The sequence below is a fragment of the Strix uralensis genome, chromosome 1 (assembly GCF_047716275.1).
Source record: "Strix uralensis isolate ZFMK-TIS-50842 chromosome 1, bStrUra1, whole genome shotgun sequence".
NCBI classification, from domain to species: domain Eukaryota; kingdom Metazoa; phylum Chordata; class Aves; order Strigiformes; family Strigidae; genus Strix; species Strix uralensis.
Window position 1 is genome coordinate 65,941,076 of NC_133972.1, and position 13,119 is coordinate 65,954,194.

General features: G+C 46.0%; 1 protein-coding gene across 4 annotated transcripts in view; it reads left to right on the plus strand.

Annotated features, from left to right (window-relative positions):
• XIRP1 (xin actin binding repeat containing 1) overlaps nt 1-9,010 on the plus strand; it is a 34,658-nt gene extending 25,648 nt beyond the window's left edge. For 3 of the 4 annotated variants that reach the window (XM_074869389.1, XM_074869397.1, XM_074869406.1), the window contains one exon: nt 319-9,010. In XM_074869389.1, coding sequence (XP_074725490.1) covers nt 319-8,013 — 7,695 coding nt within the window. In that variant the 3' untranslated portion in view covers nt 8,014-9,010. The remainder of the gene's footprint in view (nt 1-318) is intronic. The other variant, XM_074869413.1, reaches the window with a different exon arrangement.
• Nucleotides 9,011-13,119: the final 4,109 nt, after the last annotated feature.

Here is a 13,119-nt window from a genome sequence, read left to right on the forward strand (position 1 = left end):
ACAGTCCAAATTGGGCATCTCTGTTACACTGTAGTTGCACTGAATACTGGGGACTGTAGACTAACCACCACACATGCCTGGATTAGAGACCTTGCTTTAGAGCGTGTTGCTGTGGAACCAGAGTTAACACCAGCCCTGGAGCGTGTGCAGTGGTGTGATGCTTTGGAGTGCTGTGTGCTACTGAACCAAAGGTATGGAGCTTTGTAGGTGCATGGATTTCCCTTGTTGGCTGGCTTTGTCCTTTGCCGTTCTCACTATTAACGGCCATGGGGTTGGGGGTACGAGATGATGCTGACATTTAAAACTGTTTCCCTAAAGATGTCAGAAGCTCAGAAATCATCTAAAGTTGCCATCAAGAAAATGGAAGACGACTTACCTCCCCCTCCCACCCTTGGCTCAGTCCAGGTCATCACTCCAGGGAGCCAGGATCTCAACCCACTCCCTGTGCCTCCTCCAAAGCAAGCCTTCTCCAAGTTCTACCAGCAGCGTCAAGTGAATGAGCTAAAGAGGCTCTACAGACACATGCATCCTGAGCTCAGGAAGAACTTGGAAGAAGCTGTGACTGAGGACCTGGCAGAAATGCTTAATACTGAAGATCCCAATGCACAGGCATCTGTGAACCTGGACAAAGTTCTTCCAGGAGAGGTTCAGTCCATGCGCTGGATTTTTGAGAACTGGGCACTTGACTCCATTGGGGACCATCAAGCCACAAAGAAGCTGGCAGAAGAAGAGATCATTCCTGGTGGGGATGTGAAAAGTACTTCCCTGAGGTTTGAAAGCCAGTCAATCAATGGGGACAATCTGTCAACATCAACCAAGGTAACAGAAACAGACCTTGCCAGAGGGGATGTGCATACTGCCCGGTGGCTGTTTGAAACCCAACCACTAGACTCATTAAACAAATTGTATTCGGATGAAACTGAAGTGCAGGAGGCAGTTCTCAAGGAACCTGTCCAGGGAGGTGATGTGAAAGGTGCCAGACAGCTCTTCGAAGCACAGTCCTTGGATGCTATAGGACGCTGCTGCTCAGTGGAGGAGAAGAGCATCCTACAACTCAAGTCAGAAATCCAGGAGCTAAAAGGTGATGTTAAGAAGACTGTCAGGCTCTTCCAAACAGAGCCCCTCTGTGCCATCAGAGATAAAACTGGGAACATCCATGAAATCAAGTCTGTCTGTCGAGAAGAAATTCAGAGCAATGCGGTCAGAACGGCTCGCTGGTTGTTTGAGACTCAGCCCCTGGATACCATCAACAAGGACACTTCCAAAGTGCAAATAATCCGTGGGATTTCACTGGAAGAAATTGGAAGGCCAGATGTCAGTGGAGCAAGGTGGATATTTGAAACTCAACCTCTGGATGCCATCAGAGAAATCACAGTTGAAGAACAGGATTTCAAGGCTTCAACGGATTTTGTCACAGGGGCAGATGTCAGTAAGCAGCGAATGCTCTTTGAGACTCAGACTCTTGATTCTCTGAAAGGAGAAGCTTCAGAAAGTGTTGTAGCCAAAGAACAAGTCATTGGAGGTGATGTGAAATCTACACTTTGGCTATTCGAAACTCAGCCAATGGAAACCCTGAAAGACAATTTTGAGGTGGGGCATTTAAAGAAAGTAGAGCTTTCAGCAGAGGAGAAGGGAGATGTGAAGCAAAGAAAACATGTCTTTGAGACCTGTCCTCTTGGCAGCATCTCCAAGGCATTTGAGGAAGAAATTCCAGCCACCAGCACTGAAGAGGTAGTGAAAGGGGATGTGAAGTCTTTCAAGACTCTGTTTGAGACTCTCCCCTTAGATAGCATTAAGCAGGCTGATGCTGAGCCCATCACCAAAGAAGAGGAGAAGATTCCAGCTGGCAACGTCAAAGCCAACCAAATTCTGTTTGAGACAACACCTCTGTATGCTATCAAGGATAGCTTTGGCAATTTCCATGAAGTCACCTCTGTAAGCAGAGAGCAGATCATCAGTGGTGATGTCAAGAACTACAAATGGATGTTTGAAACCAGGCCCCTGGACCAGTTTGATGAAAGCACCAAGAAAGTGGATATAATACGGGGGATCACAAAACAAGAGGTGGTGGCTGGTGATGTCAGAACAGCCAAATGGCTCTTTGAAACTCAGCCTATGGACGTCATTCATCACCAAGCCATGCAAGGTGAGGAGCATCCCGCGGTGAAGCGGGAGATCTCCCAGCGGGGGGATGTGAAGACCTGCAGGTGGCTTTTTGAGACCCAGCCCATCCACACCCTGTATGAAAAGGCTGAAAAGAAGCAAGAGGAAGATGGCAGTGTGCCCCAAGCTGATGTGAAGTCATACACATGGATGTTTGAGACTCAGCCCCTGGACTCCCTGAAAGGCCAGGAGGAGCAGTATTTACAAGTCAGTAAGGCATACAGTCAGGAGGAATTACAGGGAGTTGATGTCAAAACTGTCCGGCATCTATTTGAGACTGAACCCTTGGGCAGCAGTATTGTCAGTGAAGCTGACCGAAAAAAAGACATGAGGTACTCTAGTCGTGTGGAGATACAGTCTGGGGAAGTGTCCAGAGTGAAGGAATTCTTTGAAGCTAAGCCCTTGGATACAGTCACCAAACCAACATCCCAGAAGGATGATGGGACAATTGAAGCCGGATCCGTGCACAAATTCACATGGCTCTTTGAGAACTACCCTATGGACTCCCTGAAGGACAGCTCTGAGGGCATCCAGGAAATCCCTCCAGAGAAGGATATCAAGGGGGGAGATGTTAGAGGCAAAAGGTTCGTATTTGAGACCTATTCCCTTGACAAAATCCATGACACAGTGGACGAGACAGAGCTCCAGAAGATCCAGAAAGACACCATGAGCAAAGCTAATGTCAAGTCCTGCACAATGCTTTTTGAAAGCCAACCTTTATATGCTATCCAGGACAAAGAGGGGGGATACCATGAGGTCACCTCAGTGCAGAAAGAAGAAATCATGAAAGGTGATGTCAAAGGCGCTCGGTGGTTGTTTGAAACTAAGCCCCTGGATCTGATCAAGAAGGAAGAGGAGGTGTTTGTGATTAGGGCTGTCACCCAAGAGGACATCAAGAAAGGAGATGTCCAGGCTGCCCGGTGGAGGTTTGAGACAGAGCCTCTTGACTCCTTCTCAGGGGGAAAGATGTCTGTGCCCAGAACGGTAGATGATGTGCAGAAGGGAGATGTTCAGTCCAACAAGAAGCTCTTTGAGTCCCAGCAAGTGGGCCAGAAGAAGTACGTGAGGATGGTCAGTGTCAGTGATGTTCAGCGGGGTGATGTAAGGACATCCACTTGGCTTTTTGAAAACCAGCCTGTGGACTCCCTGTATGGGGATGCAGAGAGAGGCTCATCTATCAGTACAGTGCAGAGAGAGGACAGCCAGAAAGGGGATGTAAAACGCTGCACCTGGTTGTTTGAAACGCAGCCAATGGACACCCTTAAGGACCCAGAGGCGACAGCCAGTGCTGGGGCCCAAGAAACAATCCCTCGTGCAGATGTGAAAAGTACAACGTGGCTCTTTGAGAGCACACCCTTAGATAAATTTAGTGCTTTTAAAGGCAGTATAGAAACAGAACTGAAAGAAAAGACCATGAAGGAGACTTTAGAGACACTCTGCACTTGCCAGGTTATTCAGCATGATGGGATCCTCATTGAAGCCAATGATATGGAGAGTGTGAAAATGGTGAAGTACCAGCTCAGCAGCCCAGGTGCTCCAGAGATCCTGAAAGAGGAGATTGTGGGAGGCCATTTGCAAAGGATCATGTTGCAGCTCCTGCACAGAACCAATGTGGATGCACAAAGTGTGCTGGTGGAGGAGGACAGAGAGGGCAAGATCAAAGTAAGCCCATTGCAGCTACTGGACCAGAGTGAAGCTGTTAAAGGCAAAGAGGACTTGAGCGGAAATGTAACTAAGGCTTTACAGGGTCTCCTCAGTCAAGACGCTTCCATCAAAAAGGGGATGGTCTTACAAGAGACAAAGTCAGGATCAGTGAAGATGACTCTCTATTCCCTGCTGTTCCATTCTGTCCAGCAGAAAGTTGTCAAGGGGGATGTTAAGTCAACAATAGGGAACCTGTTGGCTTCTTCTCAGGAGCAGAAAACAACAGCAACCATTAAGCGTGAGGACAATGAGAAGGGAAATGTCCAGCTTTTTGCGAGCTGCATTGAGAAAGGAGATCTAGACTACCTGAAGAATCTCCAGCAGGAGTCAGAGATACAATCCCTCATCTCTTCCCAAGCAGAGCAGGGGGCAGATGAGAGTGTCCCACAGGTTGTGCAGGGGGCTAAGATACATATCTTACCAAATAAAGAACAAATAGAGAAAGTAATTGCAGAGGGTGAGCCAGGGGTTATGGAGGGAGCAAAAAAGGTATTCACATATGAAAGCATGGGAAAAGAGGGTGCATTAGAGAGAGAGGCTGTGTATGCAGCAGGTGTGACAGGAACAACTGTGCAATGTCTTGGGAAGCCTCTGCCCACAGTGATGGGAAAGGAAGAAATTCTGTCGGGAGGACTTAAAGTGACCACAAAGTCAATCCAAAGACTTGCAGATGTCAGCAAGAAGGCAGAGAAAGAAGAAGCCACCACTGCCAGTTTGAAGGAACCCAAAACTCTGACTCAAGGCAAATTTCCAACCCAAGTGACGGCTCAGAGGGGAGAAGTGGCTGAGAACCATCAGAGTTCGGTGACTAGAGACGCCAGCCAGATGCAGCCAGAAGAAAAGGCCATTGGGAGCGATCTTCAGGCCGCAATGCAAAGCCTGAGGTTAGCAACAGCAGAAGCAAAAAACATTCAACACCATGTCCAGAGCAAGCTACAGAGGAACAGGGAGGAGGTGCACATGGCCTGCAGGCAGCAGGCAGCCAGCACACAGGGGACAGTGACCCTTCAATCAACTGTACGCCAACACGACTCTTCATCCACCACACAGGAGAGCACCAGCACTGCCATCAGGACCACCACCACTAGAGTCCAGGAGGCATCCAAGGCCCACACAAGCGTCTCTCAGAAGAGCGTAACATCACACAAAAAGGTCAGTGCTTCAGAGGAAGTACAGGGAGGACAACTATTGAGCCAGGAAAGCAAAGTTGTGCCTAGTAGAGATTTTAGCATTAAGGATGGCCTTTATACTGCCACACCCGTGAAAACCTATATAAACCCTTTTGTTGAGTCTGATTACAAAGAGCAATCAGTGCAAGAAGAAAGAGATGTTATTATCAGAGGGGATGTACAGACAGCTATCAGAGCACTGCAAAGTGCCGCCACAGAACAGCGCCTGGTAGAAAAGGAGGATGTTGTCCGAGGTAATTTAAAAGCCACACTTCAGTCACTGGAAAAGTCTAACGTTAATGTCTCCAGAGGGGATTTTAAAGCCGCTATGATATACAGAAATGCAGGGCAGTCCTATTCTGTATGTAAAAAGAAAAATGAGAATCAAGTCATTAGTAACCAGACTGCTGTAGTGGCTTCAGGGTCACAGGCTGATAATGACTTTCCTCCTCCTCCCTCAGTTGCTGTGATGAAAGCAGAGCATTCCCCACCCTCAACTAACGCAACAAGAGAAGGTGCCCTTCCACTACCAACCAACAAAGATGAAGCCCCAGGATGTTCTGCATCACTCCAGACCCCTCTTCTTGCCCTCCCTTCTCTGTCCTGCCAATTCAGTGATCAGAGTTCTGCAGAGAAGCCCAAGACTCCTCCAAAACCAGAAATTACTGTCCCACCCAGAAAAAAACCTGTTCCCCCTCCAAAACCTGAGCACCTCTTACATGAGGCACATTCTGCCTCTGCAAATAACAGTACAAGCAGATCAACCAAACCCATCCCTCCACCCCTGCCTCCAAAACCTCCAGGCCTCAGGGACATCAGCAAGCCAAAGCCTCCCCCCACGGAGATGGGATTAAACTGCATGGAAATACATGAACAATCAGGCCATGGGGAGGTTCAGGCAAAATGCTGCGCTTTGGGTACATCCGTGAGCAAGACTGTCTCAGTTCAAGGTATGAGCCCTGAGAGAAAGCTGCCAAAACACACTGCTAAAACTCCACTTCAAATGGCAGAGGAAAGGTACAAGGCCAGCAAAGGAGGACAAGGAAAATTGGAATCTGACAATGCTAAGACTTCAAAGCCAATAAAAAATGGAGTGGTTAGTTTTGAAGTCGAGCAGGGAATGATGAGTGGAAAAGCAGCAGCTCCAAGGAGATGTCCAGGTGAGGTGGTTCAGAGGCATATAGAGCTGTGTCAAGATGAGAACGGGTGTTCTTCAGTATCACATCCAACCTGTTCTGGCAGTGCACAGACACTTAATGTGCCAGGACAGACTGAGCCAAGCACCTCCCCTGTTGGCCACACCACTCCTCCAAAGACAGGAGACGACATTACTCAAAATGCCTCATCCAAGGTGGAAAGGGAAAGTGTGTCTAATTCTTATGGATTGTGGGATAGTCAGAGAGTTGTGCAGCAGGTGACTGAGAGGAAGCAAATGTGTCATTCAATGTCCTTCCATCAGCAACCAATGAACTCCTTTGAGGAGCAACAGCAGGGGAATAGTGGGCAATTGAAATGTCCTGATGGGGAGGTAGAGACACCTGCCCAGGAAAAGTCAGCAGTGGTTATGAGAGAAAAAAACAAGAGAGAAACAGAAGATGAGCGTCGGAAGAGGCTGTCGATACACAAAGAGGAGATTATGAAAGGCAATGTCAAGGAGGCTATGGAGATCTTTGAGAACCTCAGGAGACAGGAGGAGCTGCAAGAGCTCTTGACTCGGGTGAGGGAGTTTGAGGAGGAGACAAGCAAAGTGGATGTGAAAGCTCTGAAGAGTCTCTTTGAGAAGGTCCCTGACTGGGTTGTTCATCAGAAGGCCCATCAGGCCAAGCAACAGGACAGGGCTGAGACAATGGCAAAGGAGGACACTGACAGTGTCTCCTCAGTGGAGCTGGTTTTCGGGGACCTGGAACGAGCAAGTGCTGAGATTATCCACCTGAAAGAGCAGACACTTGCCCGGCTTCTGGACATCGAGGAGGCCATCAAGAAAGCTCTTTATTCTGTCTCTAGTCTCAAGTCTGAGTCAGACATTGCTGGGCTGTCAGGGCTGTTCAAGGAGTCTCTGGGGAACACCCAAAGCTCTGTGAGCAGCAGCAATATTCGTAAAATCAGTATTGTTTCAAGCAAAGCCAAGAAGGAGGGAATCACTTTGGAGACAGGGGAAGCAGCTTCTGTGGAAGGTGCAAAGGTGGTAGAAAAGACCGAGGTAACCAAGGCAGAGCTAGAGGTCCCCCGCCTTGTTCAATCTCGTGTCAGCTCTCCCTCCTCACCTTCCTACATCTCCATTGAGTCTGCTGCCAGGAAACCACCAGAGTCACCCAGGACAGCACATTCCCCCTGGGACATCCCTTCACCAGACTGTCTTGACACTCCAGGAAAGAGGGATACTTTTGCTCAGGACAGCTTTAGTTCCTTTAACCATCCATCAGCAGTGTCTACTGGGCATGACATGACCCCCTTCGAGAAGAGACCAGAGCCTGTCCAAAAAAAAGTTGGGCTGACCTCAATGAAACAGAACACCCTTGGCAATGTCAACCGTCCGGTCAGTGAGAAAGAGAGGTGCCCTCTGGACACCTCCAAAGGCAACTGCCATTGTGGGATGAAAGGAGGCTTTTCAGAATACTGCTCCCTGAATGTCCCCAGCCCACAAAATCCGCGGAGGCAGAAAAGTATCTTGGAGCTGCAGACAGGGCCTGATGGGTCCAAGCTCTATGGAGCCACCCGGACTGTCATGGAACAATACGAGGAAATGGACCAGTTTGGAAACAAAATAATCACTTCATCCACCACAGTCACCAAGCAGTCTGAGACACAAACATCTTCCACGTGTGATGTGGTATCTCATCCTCAGTATGAGGTATCTGCCTCACCCATGTTTCGGAGGTACTTGAAGAGCCCAGGTGAAGGCTTCCACACCAACGGCAGTTTTCAGGAGCCAGGAGTGGTCTTTGTCACCTTTGGCAACTCCAAGCCAAAGAAATAGGAGATTCTGGAGAGCAAGAGAGAACTGCATAAGACAAAAAGGAAAGTCCACAATAAAAAAGTCTCCTGGCTTATCCACATTACACACAGGGATTCATCTACACCCTAAGGACTTCTCAGGGTCATCATCTTGGTATTTGCATACAGACAGGACAAATGCAGTCTGCCTTGACACAGAAGGAGAACATCCCTCACCTGGCCAACCCAACAGACTTGGTGCTGCACCACAACCCAGAGCTCTGATACTGTTAGAAGCACAAGGGAAAAATCCATCCATGGGCACCTTAGGTTAGCTTCTTCCCCTAGAGTGTTGGAGAGGGTGGGAATTGTACCAGGCTTCTCTGAACTAATGCAGAAGAAAGGATAGGTAGGATCAATTAAAGAACCAACCAATCTGGTCACTGGCAAACACCTTTATGCTATCTTCTTTTTCTAATTATAATATAGGCTTCCCAAGAAGGGCATCCTAAACACACCTATATACACATGCTCATACTGATGGGTGGGTTGGACAGGTTTTCTCTTAGCCATTGACAAAAAAAAAAGGAAAAAAAATCTCAAAATGATGTCACTATTGTGGTTGGGGGAAGTATGTATCAGTTTATTTTTCAGTTCCTGGAAAGTATTCAATGCTACTGAAGATTGTCAAGCTGAGACCTACAGCTATTATCAGTGCTGTTCCCCCAAAGAAAGATGCTATGGAAGATTCTTTATTTGAGTCAGAATGGTTACTGCTTTCCTTTCTTTATTTTTAGAATTGTAATTTATTATTCAATATATACAAAAACCTTATTTTAGATTTTCCATGCTTTCATACATGTTTACTGTTTAAATTCATTTTGAGACTTTGTAAAGCAATTTTCTTTTTATTATGACTTTGTTTTGTACATTCTCAACTCAAGATTTTAGATATTTTGTGGCTTTTTTTTTTTAACTTCTATTGCTGCGTTCTGAAGGTAAACATTACCTCTAAAAATACTTTGGTCTGGTTCAGTTGCTTTTGTTGAGTGTTTGTTTCCTTTCAAAGTACCTAGAAAACATCTCTCAATGAACCAGTTGAATCACATATTCATAGAAACAGAATGGTTTGGGTTGGAAGGGACCTTAAAGATCATCTAGTTCCAACCTCCCTGCCACAGGGAGGGACACCTTCCACTAGACCAGGTTGCTCAAAGCCCCGTCCAGCCTGGCTTTGAACACTGTTAGGGAGGGGGCAGCCACAACTTCTCTGGGCAACCTCTTCCAGTGTCTCACCACCCTTACAGTAAAGAATTTCTTCCTTCTATCTAATCTAAATCTGCCCTCTTTCAGTTTAAAACCATTACCCCTCATCCTATCACCACACTCCCTGATAAAGAGTCCCTCCCCAGCTTTCCTGTAGGCCCCCTTTAAGTACTGGAAGGCCACTATAAGGTCTCCCTGCAGCCTTCTCTTCTCCAGGCTGAACAACCCCAACTCTCTCAGCCTGTCCTCACAGGGGAGGTGCTCCAGCCCCCTGATCATCTTCGTGGCCTCCTCTGGACCTGCTCGAGCAGGTCCATGTCCTTCTTATGTTGGGGGCCCCAGAGCTGGACGCAGCACTGCACGTGGGGTCTCACAAGAGTGGAGCAGAGGGGGACAATCACCTCCCTCGACCTGCTGGCCACACTTCTATTGAGGCAGCCCAGGATGCAATTAGCTTTCTGAGAGCACTCTAAATCACTGGAGAGATTTAGTTTACATCTTCTTTACAATGCAGGTGGATTAACAGCCCTGTGCAAGCAGCATTCATACTCTTGTGTGAAAACTGTTGAGCCCAGGGTAATATACATCATGCAATCCAGGACCCTGTGTCTCCCTGTGGAGACTGGGTAGGATGTATACACCAAGAAAGGTCTGAACACTTGCCTGTACCTGTTTCTTCCATAAGCCTTACAAGGAGGGGCAGTTGATGAACCAGCCATTGTTCAGTGCTGTGCTTCAATTCACACCACAGGTTAGCCTCAGTTTGGGAACGAAGCAAGGTGTCATCCAGGTGTGGGAGAAGGTGAGGAGCCTACAGAGTGACTGGATGGTTTCTCAAGGAGCTGTGTCCTATCGCCTGACTCAGACTGAGGCTACTGACCCCTGGGTCTGACTGTAGAAATTCTGGCTGGTCTATGGCAATCCACCTCATCTCTAAGTGCATCAGTTTACCTTTCTGCAGAAGACAACAGTAACCTCATTCAAAAAACTATCATGTTTCAGTATAATGTTGTGGTTAATATTTTCTTTTTTCCTCTGAGGGAAAAGAGCTTGCATTGACAACTGAATAGCAGGACACTGGGGAGGGACTGCTTCAGCATCTACCACTTTACATGCCTGAGTCCATAGCTAGGTTTTTAAATAGTAAATAACATCTCACATCATGCAATACCTTGTTCAAGGTGTTGCAGGCCAAGTAGAAGTTCTGTTTCATCCCCCAGAAAAGCAGGCATATACCCAGAGCTCTTTGGTTTGCCTTTAGGATCCCATAAATTTGAAAGTGAGATATGCCAAAAGAATATCATTTTCAGTTCCACCAAAGAACACACTGAAGGTTGAGGTAGAAGAGCAGATCATCATAAACTGAGCATATCTGGATTCAGGGAATCAAAAAAAGAACTACTTAGACCTTCCAAATTGTTTTAGTAGGACCACTTGTAGAAACAGAAGAATTAGTAATTTGGAGCTGCTCTTCAAAATTTTTCCAACACTGCTTTCTTATCCTTGTTTGCTTCTCATCTTAACTTGTTTCAGGATACCCGTATTTGTTTGTTTCATTTCTTTTTAAAGACAGCTGCAAAGAAGTTTTAGTAAGCTGCAAACAGGTTGCTTGGGCAATGAAAATGATTCCACAGAAGCTCAAATAAACCCAGATATCCTGCATGGCCAGTGCTTAAAAATACTGATCTTATTGTTTGCGTTTCTGGTTTTACAGGATTTCTAAATGTCTCAATGAGCCATTTATGAGGCTAAGATCTTTGAGATGTGTTTCTTTCATGGTATTTCCATCAGCCAGGAACTGAAATATTATGAGGGAACAGATGCTGCATTATTTCAGGACCATACATGGCTCCTTGAAGCACTGGAAGAGCTGAACTAAATGTAAAAACGTAAAAATTTGAAACTTAAATACAAGATGAAGGATCAGCTCATATTCTCAGACCTTACAATAATAAACCTGCAAAGCACATACAAACTTTCAAATCCCAAATGAGTTGTCATAGTTTTTCTGTGATCTTTGGATACAAGACATGACATTGTTCACCATTCTTTGCCCTAGTGGGCCACCACATTCTCACACAGTGCCAGGTAGATATTTTCAAGAGCAAAATGGCTGAGAGAATTACCTGTGCCAGTAGACAGAGGACAGATGGCCTTATCTTAACTGTACCTCCATGAGTGATCAAAGGACAAATTCAGCTACAGAACTGGTTCTGTTGCAGCAGTAGACATGAAATATGCCACATTTGAAGTGTCTACATCCAGTATTACCCTTCCCAGCTCCATTTCAGCCACTGGTCTACCTGAGGATACTCAGGTCAGAAAGCTTTGTGCTCACCATCATCTCCAACTATCAATAACACAAGCATTTTCAGGCTGACCCCTCCTACTATAAAGATTTTAATTCACCTAGGGAAAAAAAAGGCGACAACTGATAAGCCATAAGCCAGCTGCAACTTTCAGCATGGCAGTAATCAGCAATGTGGTAGAAGAGCCTTCCAGGAACAGTCTGTAACTGCTTTTCACAGAAGTTTTAAGATAATCTCTTTGCCCACAGTGCCATTCAATTGATGCTAACCACCTATCTTCCAAACCATTAGGAAGACTTATTCCTGGGACTGATAAAAATAACTCTGAAGAGCAAGAGTATCAGACAATGAGCACTTAAAATAATAAATCCCCTCGTGAAAGAGACCTGCATCCCCTGTAAAAGATTATCCCACCTTGGAAACACACTCCAGGAGTACATACATTCATTCCCAGCTAAGAGTAGAGAGATCCTGGATTTTTGCTAAATATCTCTGTTTCCTTCCTTGGTCATGATTACAGGAAAGCATTTTTATCTTATAAAACCAAGACACGTCAACAGTTACTCTATTCTCTGCCAGGACACACACCTTCGTGCTGTATGAGAACTTGTGACTGTCAGAAGAAATGCCTCCCAGAGTGCCTAGGTGTAACTGTGATCTGCACTACCAAATACAGCAAAGTTGATCCATTGGCTGATTTATTAATGCCAGGACTGGCACTTTGCTCCATTGTCACAGATGATGCTGCATTTATGCAGCTGCCCATCACCACTCACTATTCTTTGCCAAATAGCCTGCTCATTTCTTCCAATGAAATGACATCCATGCCAAAGGTGCAGAGCTTCAGTTTCTCTTGGAGAGACTCACTAACATCTGGTTTCTGCTACCATTTTCCACTTGAAGGATCTATCTTATCTTTGCACGAAAACATATTTCTGCTTAACCTTCACTATCACTGTCCTCCCATTGGCATCAGCACAGTTCTGTAGTCACATTGGTGAAATTCATCTTGCCTAACTGACTGATTTGGTACAACTACATGGCCTGTTTTAGAGTAGATGTATCACTTTCTAGATTCCCTTAACTGGACCTCCACTGAGTATACTGGGAGTTTAGACACTCATTACATATGTAGACACTTACAGAACTATGGTCTCCTCTGTGTAGAGGGACTGGAATAGCAGAGGTATGCTGAGATCATTGCAGACTGAAGAAAAGACAGGGATTTCGCTTGTATACTTCCCTCTAGAGAGAGGGAAGAAAACCAGACATTAAATTCTTCTTGAAAACATTGTCATAGGAAAACAAAGATGACTTGACCTTAGTGGTATGTTCAGCCAAAATGAAGGTAATTTAAAAAAATTGGTCCCCCAGGTGTCCATTGCAAATAAAAGGCAGGGTTCTTATTCCCTCATCAACTCATCTCTTGAGATACAGAAACACCTTTCATGTTTCATAGAATCATAGACTGGTTTGGATTGGAAGGACCATAAAGATCATCCAGTTCCAACCCTCTTGCTATGGGCAGGGACACCTTCCACTAGACCAGGTTGCTCAAAGCCCCGTCTAACCTG